At 37.9% G+C, this 18,395-nt stretch overlaps 2 protein-coding genes and 1 pseudogene across 2 annotated transcripts; 1 reads left to right on the top strand and 2 right to left on the bottom strand.

The window, feature by feature from the left end:
• The first annotated feature begins 6,692 nt into the window (after positions 1–6,692).
• On the top strand, positions 6,693–10,122 carry LOC122652089 (probable receptor-like protein kinase At1g30570). The gene is made up of 2 exons (XM_043845759.1): positions 6,693–6,747; positions 6,895–10,122. The coding sequence occupies exon 2, from the start codon at positions 7,238–7,240 to the stop codon at positions 9,872–9,874; it is 2,637 nt and encodes an 878-aa protein (XP_043701694.1). The 5' UTR covers positions 6,693–6,747; positions 6,895–7,237; the 3' UTR covers positions 9,875–10,122.
• A 2,448-nt stretch (positions 10,123–12,570) lies between these two features.
• Positions 12,571–14,031, bottom strand: LOC122651170 (annotated as a pseudogene).
• Positions 14,032–15,529: 1,498 nt separating this feature from the next.
• LOC122649798 (aspartyl protease family protein At5g10770-like) lies at positions 15,530–17,811 on the bottom strand. The gene is made up of 2 exons (XM_043843035.1): positions 17,550–17,811; positions 15,530–16,945 (listed from the first exon to the last, which is right to left on the bottom strand). The coding sequence occupies exons 1-2, from the start codon at positions 17,760–17,762 to the stop codon at positions 15,677–15,679; spliced, it is 1,482 nt and encodes a 493-aa protein (XP_043698970.1). The 5' UTR covers positions 17,763–17,811; the 3' UTR covers positions 15,530–15,676.
• Positions 17,812–18,395: the final 584 nt, after the last annotated feature.

Raw genomic sequence — 18,395 nt, forward strand, 5'->3', positions numbered from 1 at the left:
GGGCTGGACTGGATTGAACTAGTTTCCTGCAGAGTCGGACTTGCACCATCACTTTCAATTTCTTTTGTGGACTGGTGGGCCGCCGTTATAACCAGAACATATAAACTGGGTAATGTGTATGTGCCAGTGATACGGGATGCTTTTCTCTGTCATTTGATTTGATTCGATTTGATTGGGTGATCAAACTAGGTCAACCACTGGTGATGTAATGACTACTCTAGAAGCTTTGCTCTGGATCTTGGGTGGAAAAAGAAAAAGGGGGCAGTACCATGTAAACTTATTTAACAACCAAACATGGCCTCAAGCAAATTCAAATCTTCCATGGAAAACAATAACCCAACATGGCCTGTATTTGAAGTGTTTGGAACATGGGAAATTGCAGAGAAACTATAAGCCAATCCAATTCCACCGACCTTCTCTTTCTAACAATGTGAAATTCCACCGACACTGATACACAGCACAAGAAAGTATAACGTTGGAGTGTAGGCATCAATCCACATTCCACAACTGTAGATGAGCAGAAGAAGAGATAAGGGATGAAAGCATTTTCTGAGGGAAAGACAAAATCATTGTCATTTCTGTCAATCTGCTTTTCCTATTGATGGGCAGATTTAAGAATACAATAATAGAAGAGAGAAACCAAAAGAAACAGGAGACTCTTCTTCTCTTGTGCAGTTGGATTCTATACTTTTGCTGGTGATTTCTGTCAGTGTTTGCTTTGTTACCATCACTGTCTAGACTCTATAGAGATTGAATATGATGGGATGAAGATATGGGCCTTCTTTCTTGGTTTCAAGAATGGTAGGACCGTATCATCATCCTTCTATATGACACAACAAAGGAGAGGCCCAAAAGGAACCATTCCTAAGTGGGTTGTGCAAAGAACCCAAGGTTTAAAAACCTGAAATCAGGATCTGGATCGGTTTGGGTTGATTCTAATATGATCATGGGATTAGTTAGTATCGATTGCCACCGATATTGATACCAATATATACCATTCATCGTGGGTGGAGAAAAACTCGATCCAATAATAAAGTATTAAAAACAGTGAATAGTTGGAAGAAGTAGATCAAACACTGAAGTGTAATAACGGTATTATTATTGTCAAAAGGGTTCAAACTAAAAGCTGTCCCATGTGATAGGAATAATAAGACAGTTGTAATTACGGGTTTGAAGGTGATAATCTGATTGGTTGGTGATCTGTCTATTAGTCTTTTTAATTATATATAGTTGCGTGTTGTAGTATCAAATTTTTTTTCAAAATAGTCACTACCTCAGGTAGACCAGCCATGGACTGTTAGTATCAAAAAATTCAAACTAGTCACTACCTTAGGTAGACCCGCCTTGGACTGTTTGATTTGGATTTGAAGTGGACTGATAGGGATCAATATTGTTCATAGCATGATTTTTTCCCTCTGTGGAAGAACTTAGGATCTTGATTGACATTGTTGCGAGGTGACACTTGACAATTTTACCGAAAAAAAAAAAAGGGTGAAGGATACGGTATTGGATCCACGATCAGTCATGGCTGATATCGATACGATACTAATACATATTGGATAGTATCTATCTAATTTGTCTGCAAATTCAAAAAACATTATTTTTTTGTCTGATACCAATGATATGTATCGATATCGTATCTGGATCCATCACATCTGAATATTGATACATAAAACCCTAAATGTAGATGAATTACTCTCTCACTTATTTATTTTCAAGAAAATTTATTTCAACCGAGCCACCTTGTTGCTAATTTGCAATGAATTAGTTCTACCCCCAAAAAAAGAAGAAAAAAAAATTTGTAATGAATTAGAATAGATTTGGGTGTTTGATGATTCTATCCAACAAAAAGAAAAAAAAAAAGAAAGTGTTTGATGATTGCATTGTTGCTTTGTTTCATTCACAAGTTCACAACCAAGCTATGACCATTTCTAAACCAATGAGTGACTTTTCTCGTGCCCACTTTCTACTCTTTTTGGATAACCTACTTCCTCGTGGTCCTTGAGGAACTGTAACCAAACTGCTTTAATGTTTTAAAAATTAGGTTAACAAATATGAACCAACCAGCAATGTTGAATCTGAGACACCATTTGCATTTGATAGTACTTCAGGTGTGGCTCACCCAGTGTACTCTAATGAAGATGATAATATATTTAGGGTTAAAGATCTGATCTACTGTTTTTGTTTTTTGGGTGGGGGTGGGGGAAGATAGAGCATTGAAAGGTATTCCATAAAGTAAAGAAACAGTTATGAATTGAAGAAAAGTAGGTGGTAAAGTCATTGGGGTTGTTGGAATCAGAGATGGATTTGTTTGAAATTTATTTTTGTCTAATGGAGATCGATTGCGTAATTTGGAGAAAAAAAAAAAGATATTCTAATACCATACACTCACATTTCATGATCTAGAAAAAGATAAAAATGAACTATTCATGGGTTGGACAAGATAGATGGAAAGTGCTGAAATTTTGTGAGCAAGTACAGCTTTCAAGTCCTGCTTACAAGGCAAGTTTTAATCCAAAAAGAGTTGGTAACATGACCAAAAAAACAAAATCGCAAATGATCTAAGACCATGAAGAGGGTGCTTGGAACTATGGAGAGGTAGATGGATATAAATGCGAGGGTGTGTAAGGTTAAAATTTGATATATACCTAATCTAGACCAGTTCCTATAAACCCAACGGTCGGAATTGTTACATCAGCCTTCTATGTGCACCACACCTGCAATCATGTCAGGGGCCAACATGCAAGCATGCATAGGGCCATGCGGCCATGCTCACAAGCATGCACAGGCGTGGCCACATTGCCTATGTAGAGTTGGGGCGAGGCCGCAACATACATGTTAAATGGCAATAGTTTGTATTTTTATATGACAATCAGGGTAGTTCGAGTGTGTACAACCCTTTAATTCAAACATATAAGAGCATGATATAAAGAAGGGAGAGGATTCCCCACGCCGCCATTGTGGAGAGAAATCTGCACACCACACCAATAGATATCTTAAAAAAGATATCATCCACATGAGACCCATATATTCATAGTAGAAGAAAGAAAATAATAAAATAACTTATGTGAAAGGGAAATTGCATCGTGGGCCCTGGCATTGTGGGGAAGTTTTTTCATATAAAAAAATTGTTCTCAAAATATATATTTTTTGAGAAGAGAAACCATATGACATCATCGTGTGAATTCCTTCATACGCCCTCACAATAATACTCCCTATTTGACAGGTCAAAATCTGCCGCAAATTGCACACATGGGCGTCAAAAGAAGCCCTCACCCAAACTTTTTTATAGGACTGTTTCCTTCACCCACCATCTTAGGATTCACAAATCCCTCCTAGGGTTTTTATATATTCCAAAATATTCTCTCGATACCCTTTGCCGCCCTTTCCCACCTTCTCCCACCCCGCGATGAATGGGATCCCATTCACCGTGGGTGGAGGAAAACTCGCAAGTCACACCTACCTCTATTAGGATCTCCTCCGAACTTCGCTGTCCAACTCTCCATTGATGCTAAATGAGCTCCGCCTATCTTTTGTCATCTCCAATGATCACCAAATGTAATTAAAAATTTTAAATAATTTTCAAAGCATTATAAAAGACACGTCAAAAACTCAGTTGGTATTAAACTTAACCCATGACTAAGTGATGGCATGGATGATATGTCGAGCCACTATATTAAGGCTTTGATTTAATTACCACATGATAATTAATTTAGTTTATAAGCATCATAAGGGCACATGCAAAAGTCAGAATAGCTTGGAATTTACCATATGTGAAATGAGTAGGTGAAAATCTAGACAACATCCACTAGATTTGGGCTTATGGGAAAGGTTCCACTCCTTAGTATGTAGGAACCTGCACATCATTCTAGGGTTCACAAACCCCTATTGGGTTTTAGTATGTTCCCCAAAATAATCTTACGATACTCTCCCGCACACATCTGAAACCCTACGATGAATGGATTCTCATTCAAAATGTCTCTCAATATTCTTCTGCATGCATCTGAAGCCCCGCGGTAAATGGATTTCATTCAACAGGGCTTAAGGAAAACTCAGTCCTTGTGTTTAATTCATTTAAGAAGTCAAATTTTTAATATATAATTTATTGTTATAAGAATAATACTAATTTAAATAATTGTTGATCCAATTTGAGAGGCATTTTTCTAATAAAAAACTCATAATCAATACAGGACACAAGGAAGAATAAAGGGTACTAATTTGAGATGACAACGCAAGGTAGAATGTAGTATGTTTACTTACCAAACTGTCCTTATCAGACAATCTTAGTTGCGGTTTTGACTTGCTAACTTAGCTTGATTAGATTGATTTCTTTCCAAAGAGATTTGAAATTTTTTGTACCCATTGATCATGAGATTAAGACTATTGTCTTACCAAAAAGTTCAGAAATTAATTTCCACTTGTAGCAGCTGTAAAGTAACCCATGATCGAGATCGATATAAGATTGGCTCAACTCAACTACCCAGTCTGTCGAACGCGCCAATGAGAGCGTGTGCAGGGCATCCAAAAAGGAGTTAGATTTTATATTTCACAAGGAGTGGGGCGGTTATTTCACCTTTTTCGTGTGTTTGGCACAGGCACTACGTAGCTTGATAGCCTTCTTTTTCCCTAATCAAATTAAGGTAAAGTTTCTCTAGGGTATGTGTCTCTTGACAATACACCTAGGTGTGTCATGTGAAAGGATGATGTGGTAAATCTGACAATTAGATATTTAGGAAATAATTTAGATTAACCATGTCTAAAATTTTATATTCAAATTCATTCATATACCTCAGTGTATTTCCCTTTTATTTCAAACTCTACAATCTATTTAATAAGTTTCATATTTCTATCAACTTTCTCAAATTAACATAATAGCTGAGTGACACAACTGTTGGAAGTGGTTAAAGATCCCATATAGTCCACTTAGGAAGCCTTACCTAAATAACTCTAAAAATTTATGACGTGACATATCAATTGGATAGAGTTTTGAAAATCCAAGCTTATGGTAGGAAAGATAGTAATTGTCGAAGTACTATAGACTTGCATAAACATATGTAAGGATGCATGTCAATGCATGATACATATGATGGAATTTGATTGAATTAGAACTTTGAAATTTGATATGTACCTAACCAACCTATACCTTTTCTATTTAACGGTGTGAATGGACACATCATTTATCCACATAGCTCAAAATAATTGATAAGTTGGAAAGTCTTTTCAAGACGGGTCGTGTAAAGGTAATTTTCCCTCTTCATAAGTGTACAATGGGATTACAATTACACAATCTTGCGTACAAATACAAGGAAATTTAGGATGGATTTACTAACAACAATGGCTTAATAGAGACTTGCTGAGTTGGGACTCTCTCTCTCTCTATTGAATTAAAATTTTTTTTTTTCTCATTTGGCAAACTCTATCTTAACTAATGGGAGTGTGTGAAATGACATCTCTATAGATGTATCTAGACTTTGATATTTTTATTTAACTGTCCGTTATCTTATTCTCAAAATAAATTTTTTTTTAAATAAACTTCTAAAAAGGTTTTTAGAGGAAATGTGTTATTGTTTTACAGATTTTTTGAGTAGCGTATGTGAAATAATATTATTATCCACATTGAAGAGAAAAATTGTGTCATACTAGAAGAGCAAGAAAGTTAGTTTACAAATTATTTGACACTTTTAGGGGTGTCAATAAAAAAAAATCCCTTGACTTAATCATGATACGTTAGTGAGAGACTTTAGTGAATCATTCATCAATTTTGACTGAAATTTCAAGGTTTTTATTTGCTTACAAAATTTCAGCATCATCCAACTTGTAAGGTCACAAATAAAGGAAGTAGTTTTTTGTCTAAGAATGGCCTAAACCAGCACTCTCATTTGGTCTATCCCTCTCTTCCTCAAAACAAGGGAACAGAGATATCTTTTCATATAAGGAGAAAAGAGATAGACTCATGGGATTGTTGTCATAGGCCACATTCCTGGATAGAGTTTTATTTTTCTCATAAATAATTATGTTTTTAAGAAATAACTGCATAAAAGATAAAATTAAAGGTTCCTACTACAAAGAAAACAAAATCCAACTATTCTTAGAACTAATTTGACCAAAATCAATTTCAAACTTTCTAGAGGCATTTTAAAACTCAATAGATTCATAGGAGGTACGTTCTTTGAAAAGGTGAAAAATATTCAACTAAGGTCATCTGCAAGTACACACCATAATATACGGGTGTTCCAAAGGACCAAAGATAAATCGTCAGAAGAAAACATATTCATAAAACTCGAGTTAGGTGTATTCTGTCACTTAGTAGTAGGGATAGTTTGGGTACTCTAACAGGAAGAAAACAAACCAAAGTCTCATAAGTAAAGAATGGGGAGCGGTTCGTTTGGGAATTTGAATAAAATAATTGCCCCTGTATATCACCTTCCAGACAAAACCATGTTCCCCACATCACAAATAATGGAGCTTCAGTCCTGGCAACAGCAACTGCCATAGTAAATTATAAAAAATAAAAAAAATGTCTGAATTTTGAATAAAGGTTGATATCAAGTTTAAGTACATTTCTGAACAAATGTTTAGACATAGTTGCAGAAATTAGATTTCTTTATTACAGAAAGATTCTTGGCTTGGGTTAAAAGAAAAAAAAATAAAAATTTCAGTCTCATCATCTCATGTTCTGTTCAGAAAACCCTTATTCCCAGAAGCTGCATATTCTGAGATTTACTCTCTGGTTCTTCTATTTTACTGGTAAGGAGAAGAAAATCTAATGTTATAGATTTTTCAGATTTTATTGCCTGTTCTTGTTGTCTTTCCTTTTTTTCATTTCTGGTTTGTTCTCTTTATTGCTTGAATGTTCAAAGTTAGGCCATAACTCGGCTTGTTGCATGGGCATAGGTTGAGAAGGCAGGAAATTACAAATGGGTTACTCTGATCTGGGAGAGCTTTAAGCTATGATGGTGGTCTCGCTGAAAAGGGTTATTGAAGGAGATAAGTTGCTTTAACTGAGACTTGAGGTTCTTTCATCCAAGTTATTTGTTCTTTAAGTTGATGATTAGAAAATGAATGATAGATGTGCTGCAAATATATAGGATATTATACTCATCTATTCCTGGAAAGAGTAAAAATGGAGTGATTTGTGAGTTGGGTTTGCCTTGAGCTTTTCCATCGTCTTCCACTTAAAGTTGGAAGTTCCCCTTTTTTTTAGGATCGTCTGAGAATAATCGAGAAGGTCGGTCGAATGGGGGTTTTGGTTCTTATTTGTCTGCTTTCCGTTTTTGCTTCTGCGAAAAACGTAGAAGCTGAGACAAAGTCATTTCTGATAGACTGCGGCACGAATTCCAGTGTAAATGTCGACGGAAGGAAATGGGTTGGCGATTTGGCCCCTGATAACAACCTTACTCTCAGTTCTCCAGGTATTGTTGCTTCCAATGTCACATTTAATGGAGATTCAACCTATGGGACTCTCTATAAAACTGCAAGGCTTTTCACAGAGTCTGCTAATTACACATTTAAGGTGGATCCTGGGAACTATTATCTTAGGCTCCATTTCTCTCCTTTCTCTTTTGAAAGTCAAAATGTGAATGAATCTAAGTTTGATGTTATGGCCAACAATCTGAAACTAGTTTCAGAGTTCAGTGTCCCTGGGGAAATATCCTGGAAGATTTCCTACATGCAGAGCTTGGGGAGTAACTCGAGTGAATCCTCTTTGGTGAAAGAATACTTCCTTGGTGTTGATTCGGGACAGCTTGTGGTCAAGTTCATGCCGACTGGAGGATCTTTTGCATTCGTTAATGCAATTGAAGTTATACCAGTTACCAGTCAACTTTTTGTGGATTCTGTAAGTAAGGTGGGAGGAAATGGTGTCACCAGTGATTTAAATTTGGGGGTAAGAGGGATTGAGACCATGTATAGATTGAATGTTGGGGGCTCTGAGATTGAACCCACGCAGGATCAAGATCTTTGGAGAAAGTGGGAACCAGATACTAGCTATATGTTTGCCTCAGATGCTGGATCTTCAATCAAGAACAAATCTAATATTACTTACTCATCAATGAATGATTCTTCAGTTGCACCTCTTATTGTGTACGAGACGGCAAGAGCTATGATCAACAATGAAGTCTTGGAAAAGAGATTCAACATGTCATGGAAATTCAATGTGGATCCCAACTTCGATTATATAGTCCGGTTACATTTCTGTGAGCTTGTCTATGACAAAGCAAACCAACGAACCTTCAGGATATTCATTAATAACCGGACTGCAGCAGAGAATTTTGATGTGTTTGTACGAGCAGGGGGAATGAACAAGGCATATCATAAGGATTACTTCGATGTGGTGTCTCCACTGATTGACACTCTTTGGATTCAACTTGGACCAGAGACCATGTATGGTGCTGCAGGGACTGATGCACTTTTGAATGGGTTGGAGATCTTCAAGCTCAGTCGAAGTGGGAATCTTGCCCCTGTATCAGAGAGATTTGGTTCTGGTGGGGATGATGTTTCGGCCAAAACTTTAAAAAATCACATTCTTTGGATAGGAATTGCAGCAGGTATAGCTTCTATCTTCATTCTTGCAGCTTTATTCACTCTATTCTTCTGTTTACGCAAGCGGAGGAAGAATGCATGTCCTACAAAAGAAAACCCCACTGGTTGGCGCCCATTGTTCCTTCATGAAACCATTGGAAACAGCGGCACTGGTGCCAGGGGATCTAAATTTCCGGGAGGATATCTGAATCTAAATGGCTCTACAGCTTCAGTTAGAGTTGGCAAACGGTTCACAATAGCAGAGATCCGAGCTGCAACAAAGAATTTTGATGAGTCATTAGTGATTGGAGTTGGTGGCTTTGGCAAAGTTTACAAGGGTGAAATCGAAGATGGCACTCTGGCAGCAATCAAGCGTGCCCATCCACAGTCGGAGCAAGGGCTGGCAGAATTTGAGACGGAGATTGAGATGCTATCGAAGCTCAGGCATAGACATCTGGTTTCCATGATTGGGTTCTGTGAGGAAAATAATGAGATGATTTTGGTGTATGAGTATATGGCAAATGGGACTCTAAGGAATCATCTCTTTGGGAGTGATCTCCCACCATTGACATGGAAGCAGCGATTAGAGATATGCATAGGTGCTGCACGCGGGCTCCACTACCTCCACACAGGGGCGGAGAGGGGTATAATCCATAGAGATGTTAAGACAACTAACATACTATTGGATGAGACCTTTGTAGCTAAGATGGCTGATTTTGGGTTGTCAAAAACAGGTCCTGCATTGGATCATACCCATGTTAGTACTGCTGTAAAGGGAAGCTTTGGATATCTTGATCCCGAATACTTCCGAAGGCAGAAATTGACTGAAAAGTCTGACGTCTACTCTTTTGGTGTAGTACTGTTTGAAGTAGTTTGTGCACGACCAGTTATAAATCCAAGTTTACCAAAAGATCAGATTAATCTTGCAGAATGGGCACTCCAATGGCAAAAGCAGAGATCACTTGAAGCCATCACAGATTGTTATCTTTCAGGGAATTACTGTTCAGAATCATTGAAGAAATTTGGGGAGATTGCAGAGAAATGCCTTGCTGATGAGGGTAAGAACCGGCCCACAATGGGGGAAGTGTTGTGGCATTTGGAGTATGTCTTGCAGCTGCATGAAGCTTGGTTACGAAGCAATGGTGGGGAAGAATCCAGCAGTTTGGTTGCTGAGAATGTGGAAGTAGGAGACATAGAAGTGTCTCAGAAACCACCAGTCAGTCAAGATGAAGAACACTATATTGAAGTGAGGACTCAGGATGATGGCGTACCATTGACAAGGAAAACCAGCGGATTGGGTGGTACAGTTGGGTTTGATGAGTTCTCTCAGCTGGTTAACCCTCAAGGCAGGTGAGAATCAGATGCAAGTTTTAATCACTGGATTTAGAGGTTACATTCTTTAAAATTCCTTCTACTCAAGCCCAATGAAGTTTTTGAAGTTTCTTACTTATACAAATTATGCAATTGAGAAAGATAAATGCGAAGAAGCTCCTGATAATGTCTAATAGAGTTAATTCAGGGTTTTATGTTTGGTTTGTAATTCTATTTGTTTTGGGTCCTTATTCCTGCTCAAGGGCTTGCTAATAAATCTATGTTGTATTAGTGATTCAATTTTTGATAAAGAAAATTTTCTTGCTTTCTGATCATTCTTTGGATTTTGTTTGATAACTTGCAAAACATGTGTTATCTGTATGGATTGACTCACTCTTAACTGAAACTTGGCTATACTGTATCCCAAATCAAAGTAATAACCAGTTGCATATTTTGTGTATTTGAGTTCTGTTTCATTCTTTGTTGACCAATACAGAATCTCCCTTTCTGTTGATCACTGTGCAGTTGAGCACTTGAGCAGATTATATTGCTGATTATATACTGTGAAAAAAACCCATCTGATATTTTTCATTGATCTGTATGTCTACTCTCTGATCAATGTGGAATCTTTATTCTATATTTTGCTCACTGATGCCATTTAATAGTCATTGATTCAACTTGTAATCCTAATCTTACGAAATTTCAGTTTTATTACATACACTAGCAAACCTTTACATTTATACATCAGATGTCAGTTTTATTACTTACACTAGCAAACCTTTACATGTATACATCAGATGCATGATTGATTAACCATTAGTGATCCTAGACATTTAATTCCAAGGAAAGATTAAAAGAAGGTCATAATCTGCAACAAGCTAATCTTCATTCCTATGTTTATAAAGTTCAGTAGCAAACCCTTGAGTGCTTGGGTTAGTAATCATTTGGGACCTTGAACATTGATGTCATATGAATCTATTTTCCTTCTACTTCTATTTTTTTTTCTCATTGAGATCTGTTATTTACGTTCTAAACCCATCCAAACCAGCCGTGTCTTGCCTTGCCTGCTTGTGGGCCAGGTATTTGGTTCTGAAGAGTCTGCAATGTTGGGTTAGGGTTTGGGTTTGTAAGAACCTGTATCAAACCTGGACCATTTCTCATTCAACTTATCCAAAGAGTGCAACAGAGGCTGCTAACCATTATCTACTTCTGTCTTTCCCCCTTCTCATTTTCTCATACTCAATGATGTGTAATGTGTAGAAGTTAGATCCAGTGGACCCAGCTAATATTAATGGCAGTGGCGGACCCACTATAGTGAACCACATCCATGGCCAGTAGTTAGAGCAACCCAATGGGACCCATTGAAAGGTGGTTGGCTGATTTTGTGGTCAACGACATACATGAATTGTAGTTAGACTAATGGTTCAAAATTTCAGCGAAATATTTCAGTATTGATGGGCCTGAAAATGAAATGACATGCGCAATACACAATAGAATATTTCGTCGAAATAAGTGAAATGAAAATATTGAAATGTCAAAATTTTGGTGAAAATAATTGAAATGTCTCATTTTATCATATAAAATACCAAATTTCGAATCGAAGTGAATCGAAATTAGGAAAATGTGTCAAAATTGCTAGAACTCTTCAAATTTCTTCAAAAAACTTATAAATCATTAAGGATTCAAACCTCTGGAAACTCATCTTACTCCCTTGACAATATTGCAAAAAGATATTTGGGTTGAAACTTCAAGAAAGAGTTATCTCCCTAAATCTTTTCATTTTGATTCACTTTTTTTGTTAGAATATGAGGAAAAAATACAGTATGTTATGCTATACATTAGTAACTAGGGTCTGTAGTCAAACTACCACTTTGGATGTTTTTCCCTCCTATCTATTAATTCAGACATAGGCTGGTTATTTGCACCCAGGCTGAAGCCAAACTACCACTTTTGACGTGTCATGCCCTGTAGAGTTGAAGGGTAGTTTGACATCAATTGTCTTACAGATGAATTGAGAGCAGAATAAGCTGATGATAGTAGGTGAGTGATGACAGTGCCGGAGTATATAATGGGTTGCAGGAGTTGCAAACACTCATGCTGGAATCGGCAATTCATGCCTCTGGCGCTTATTTCTGTTAGGTTCAAGAAGTGGAACAAGGATCCTTCGAGTAATCTGTCCATGGTATCCAAATCTGATTGAGGTGGATGTGGATGGAAGACAATAGGAGAAAACCCTGTGATATCATTTAGCTATTTAGAACACCATGGATAGCTTGTCCAGGCCAAGTCCAAGCCACCCAGCTTCCAATCCAAAGATCCAGTAATTGTTTTCACCAGACCCTAACAGTAAATTATGGACACAATCTCTATCTAACGCTCTTGCTCTGTAAACAATTAGATCAACATCTAAAGGTAGGAACTAGGTTTTTCAAATCACAGTACAATCAAACTCCCCTGTTTAAAAATAAACGTCAGATATGTAGTGGAAAATTTTGATTCTCTGAGGAAAACTGTCCCTTGCTTATATGCAAATTACAAATCAAACATAAGAAGGTGAGTTTACACAGAACAAAAGAAGCTAACATGTAATATCGGCATGTTTTATAATAAACTCTCTTATGGTTTGGATTGACTGGAACAGAACAAAAGAAGCTAACATGTTTATCTACATGCTTTAATATATCTACAAAGCTTCTTTTCTAGTTTGGATTGATTGAAATTTTAAATCTGTTCCATTTGTAGCTTTAAGTTCATTAGCTACAACCTCTAGGCCCGAATCCAAGCCTGTTTTTGGCAACATCATAGATCACATCCAGCTTTTGTTGTTGTGCATTCCCTAGTTTGGCTACATCTCCTTCATCACTATTTCCAGCAAAAGCCAAGCAGTATTGTGCTCCATTACCAACAAAAGCTAGTACTCCGGAGGGATCGATATCCACTGTAATGTCTCCACTGAAATACAAAGCTATATTTGGTATGGTTACCGTATCATACTCTGAAAAATCGTACAATATCAAATATTGAAACATCATCGGCCTCGGGGTAGCTGTAGCTCGACATGAATTCCCGGAAGGATGAACTGAGGGCAGAATAAGCCGATGGCGGCAAGCGAGTTATGACGGTGCCGGAGTCTATAATGGTTCCTGAAGTTGCAAATACTGATGCAGAGATGGGCTAGTCATCTCCTCCAACACTTATGCCTATTAGGTCTATGAAGTAGAATGAAGGTTGCTCAGAGTTCACTAACAAAGGTGTGAATTTGACTTGAGAGAATATAGTATTCCCTTCATGTCCAAATGCTAGGTACCCAGATGAGCTAGATGTGGATGGAAGACAATAGGAGAAAAGCCCACCATTATTTAGGTATGTTTGGGATATCATGGATATCTTGGCCCGGCCCAGTCCAAGCAGCCCGGCCGCTTTACCAAACAGTCCTCGATTCTTTTCCCCGCATCCAAACATGCATTTATAGAACACATCAGAGGATGGTGTGAGTGTTAAGGTTTCACGTCCAAAGTAGCCAATAGAGTATGAATTATCACCATATTGAATGCCATATAAGCAAGTAGAGGGAGAGGTACAGCCAGAGGCAAGGCCAGCAGATTTGAGTACAGAGGAACACTCATTGGCGTTGCAAGGGATGTTGGAATAAGAAGATGACTTACTAGGATTGAATATTGGTTCTTGTTGTGTATAGCAATAATCCACACAAGATTGACATTGAATCCAAGTTAGGTCGCTACCGGTGTCGAACGAGCGATAAATCTCTTCTGGGAGAACCAATCCCCACGGTTACAATGTAGTTGCCGGTGCCTAATGAACGTCCGGAATGTGTCGGGATTGTAACCTCCGAACCTCGTACCTGATCCCATTTGGCGAGTCAAGATTTGATCATCTCGACTCGATATTGGTCTTGGAGGAGAATTTGAGTAGGAATAGGAGGTTTTGCCTTGTGCTTGGAGTCATGTTTGTAACATGGGCCATGCTTGTGAACTACTTTCAACAAAGTCTTAGCTTTGAGACCTGAAATGGAGGAAGTAAGAACTAAGTTCTCAAGTATAACTAGAAACATCTAAGAAAAAACTGGTGAAATTCTAGGGAAATGATGGTTGTTTATGTTGTGTTTGGATTACCTTTGGGAGTGAAGTGGAGGTGGAGCAAACTGGTGCAGGGAGGACTGCCAACTACACCCATCCTCATTTGCTCTGAACCACTAGTTAAGGGTTTTTTTAATAATTTATTTTAAAAAAATACATTCAAATTTTGAAATTCAAAAGAAGACAAATCTTGTTCCAAAGTATAAATTTTAATTTTAGTGAATCATATTGAGATCAAACTTTTGTTATATCTCAAAGAATTTTGTTGAATTTAAAATAATGTTTAAAAATACGCCAGAGCTACCCCGTTGAGAACCACACACAGATGTGTTAGTAGAGGCATAGGCAATTAGAGAGCCACTTAACTCTTAACAAATGTAAAAAAAAAAAAAAAAAATAAAAAAAAAAGCATCATAACTATCTTTTCTGAAACAAAGTTACGGATTATCCAATCTGGTTTATCCAACTGGTCCGATCAGATTTCACAATTATGGTTGTATAGTTGGTAGACTTTTACGCAGAAATTGGCCATATATGGTCGATCATGAGCACACCTAAACAAAGGTAAAATGATTAAGCAGTTCTAACCATGTTTCATTTTACCTTCCTTTGCTTTGCCAATGCATTAGATTAATAAAAAGAGCAATTGCATTTAGGGAAAAAGAACGTTGTCTGCCTGGTCGCTCTACCCTGCACCCAGACACAGCCGCCCTGAAGTGACTGCGCCATCCACTCCCCCTGGTCGATGCCTTGCTTGTGCTTCCATTGGTCTCCGTGCTAGTGTAGGGGTCACACGATTGGGCAGTGTTCTTATTCTCTTGTATTCATGGTTCAAGATAATGGAATTGGGGATGGAATTGGTCTGATTGATTCTGACTTGTCAGAGTTGGTTAAAATCTTAGAAATTGATATTGAGAAGAAAAATCAAATATTTTCCAAAACAAATAATTTGTTTAGAGTTTTTGATTCCATAAACTTGGGGATCTTGCTATCAGAAGTAAGTTATCATTTATTTTCTGCTGTTTTACTAACTAAAAGAAGGAAGTTATGACCAATAATGAAGATCAAACATGAAACCAGGCAATTCAAAAGACGGTTGCAGAAATTGGTATTAGGTGCCTATGATTTTGATTAGAATCTTGCGACTCACCCGATCAATTTTTCGATTCCTCAAATCACGACTATATTCACATCATATCAACAGCCAATAAATATTGGTTCATAACGTATATGAGAAAGTTTTCCTTCACCTATTGTAAATGAAACACCCAAGAATCTAGGGTTATTATTTGAATTACTCCCTCACTATTCCCTTGCACGGTGGCACCCATCCTACCACAATTATAGGTATCGATGAAGGAAATCCTCCTTCACCATGGTTTGAGGAAAATGTCTGCCTTACATAAAAATGGATAAAGTTTCGTCACACCCACGGTCCGATGGTGTCCATAGGGTACAGATAGTGAACTTTTGATAGAACATTTATGACCCTTGATGGGTGTACTTTTCCTTTCTCCTATACAATACAAAACAAAAATAAGAAAATGACTATAAACAAAACAAAAGAAGCTAACATTTATAAATATCTACATGCTTAAATAATGATAAAGTTTCTCTAATAGTTTGGATTGATTAAAATACACAAAACAATAGAAGCTTACATGTATATCTACATGCTTTATTGTAAAGTCCCTTCACTAGTTTGGATTGATTGAATTTTTCAATTTGTCCCATTTGTAGCTGTAAGTTCAGTTACAACCTCCAGGGCCGAATCCAAGCCTATTTTTGGCAATATCATAGATCAAGTCCAGCCTTTTTTGTTGGCTATTTCCAAGTATGGCTATGTTCCCTGCATCACTATTTCCTGCAAAAGCCAAGCAGACTTGGTCTATAGTTCGAACATACATGATTCCGGTCCCGTCGATGTCCACCGCAATGCCACCACGAAAATTCAAGGCTATCTTTGGTATGGTTATCGTGTCGTAACCCGTAAAATTGTAACACGTATCGAGTATTGAAAGAGCATCGGCCATAGGGTAGCTCGACATCGATTGCCTAAAGGATGATCGGAGGGCGGAATAAGCTGACGGTTGCAAACGGGTAATGACGGTGCCGGAATCTATAAGAGTTCCTGAAGTTGCAAATACTGATTCATTGATGGGCAACTTATCTCTCCCAACACTTATTCCTATTAGGTCTAGGAAGTAGAATGAGGGATACTTAGAGTTCACTAACAAGGGTGTGAATTTGACTTCAGAGGAGATGGTATTTCCTTTATGTCCGAAGGCTAGGTACCCAGTTGAGCTAGATGTGGATGGAATACAATAGGAGAAAAGCCCACCATATTTTTTGTATGTTTGGGATATCATGGATATATTGTACCGGCCCAGTCCAAGCAGCCCAGCCGTTCTACCAAACAGCCCATCATTGTTTTCTCCACATCCAAACATGAATTTGTGGAACACATCAGAGGATTTGATTGTTAAGGTTTCACTTGCAAAGTACCCAACAGAGTATGATTGATCACGATATTGAATAGCATATAAGCAAGTAGTGGAAGAAGTGCAGCCGGTGGCAATGAAGGGGGCAGATTTGAGTGAAGAACACTCCTTGGCTTTGCAAGTGATATTGGAATAAGAAGATGACTTACTAGGATTGAATATTGGTTCTTGTTGTGTATAGCAAGAACCCACACAAGGTTGACATTGAATCCAAGTTAGGTCGCTACCGGTGTCGAATACGAGCGAGAAATCTTTTTGGGGAGAACCAATCCCCACGGTCACAATGTAGTTTCCGGTACCCAATGAATGTCCTGAATGTAATGGGATCGTAGCCTTCGAGCCTTGTACCTGATCCCCTTTCGAAGCATTGGTGAGTCGAGATTTGATCATCTCGACTCGGGATTGGTCTTGGAGGAGGATCTGAGTAGGAGTATGATTTTTTGCCTTCTGCTTGGAGCCATGTTTGGAACATGGGCCATGCTTGTGAACTACTTTCAACAATGTCTTAGCATTTATACCTGAAATGAATGAAGAAAAAACTAAGTTCTCAAGTATGAGCAACATTGTCCCTTTAATTGATTGCATACAGGATCAAGGCCCAAAAGATCCTGAGGCCCAGTCCCTTTTCTCTACAATATTATAGAAGTCAGGCAGGCTATCTGTGGTCAATGAAGATTTTGTATTGGAAGATCTAAACAACAAGATTAGCAAATCCATAAAATGAACAAAGATTCATGGTAGCATGACTAGTAGTTAGGAAGATGAAAATTTTATTCTCCATGAGACCAAAAGCAACATACATATGGGACAGAATATATTTGAAGGTTGAAATAACCTTTGAAGCTATGTCAAATTTTTGCTTAATCTATTGGACACAGTTTCTCTCCACCCGGGGTGAAGAGAGAAGAGAGAAGAGAGAATCTCTTCATCCACCCCATCTGACCCGCTGATTTCGGACCATAAATAATATGGAGTGGGAAATAATGATGGAACCCATAGTCCAATCATGACGTCACATCCTTCACCCTGGGTGAAAGAAAACTTAATCGTAACTCATAAATGTTAAACTACAAGAGACCTCTTTTTATTCATGAGAGTATGAAAATTTTGTTCCATCTGGGTTACCTTTGGGAGTGGAAGTGGAGGTGGAGCAAACTGGTGCAGGGAGGAGATCACTGATCTTGATCACATGACTATGTTGTTGGTGATGAGTCTCCATAGTCTCTCCTCTTACTCTTCCTTCATAGGCACAGGCATTCTCAGAACAGAACAGGAGACACAGAAGAGAGGAAAAGAGAACTCCACCAGAGATTAAGGGATTGGTAGTGGCCATGATTCTTGGCTAGCTTCTCCCTTCTTTCAGTGTGTTGACCATGACTCTCTTTCTACAAATTTATTTAGGAGTTAACAAAGACTACATGGGCCCAATTTTAAAAGGTTTAGACTTTTCCAGTAACATTCCACCAAAACTGTGTCGGTGGGTGATTTCTTACTTCCAAGGTAGACTTGGAGTCACCCACTTACGTAGAAAAAACGAGATAGTTGATTCCACGTCAGGAAACACAAATGTGAACAAAAGAAATAATGATGCTATATCCAGTTTCTTTTCACCTATGGTGAATAGAGAATTTCTTCAACAATGTAATTTGACCCTTCTGATTGAACTAGGAAAAGGTATGTTGATCTCATACAATTGAGAATGGAGTTAATAATGAACTTAGATTCCAATCATAGCTTCACATCAACATTGGTGAAGAGATTCTCTATCCACCATGGGTGAAGGAGAACTTTAATAAAAAATTAGGTAAAGCGTTTTGCTTTTGTGGTGGGTCTCTTCTCTTCCACCACCACAATGTTTTCAAATCATTTGTGATCTCTTAAAGTTGATACTGACTTGTAAAAGTGAAGCAAGCCACAAGGCCCACAGCTATTGAATCTTTTTCCCCCCTTCTTCTAAGAACCACTA

The sequence above is a fragment of the Telopea speciosissima genome, chromosome 2 (assembly GCF_018873765.1).
Source record: "Telopea speciosissima isolate NSW1024214 ecotype Mountain lineage chromosome 2, Tspe_v1, whole genome shotgun sequence".
NCBI classification, from domain to species: domain Eukaryota; kingdom Viridiplantae; phylum Streptophyta; class Magnoliopsida; order Proteales; family Proteaceae; genus Telopea; species Telopea speciosissima.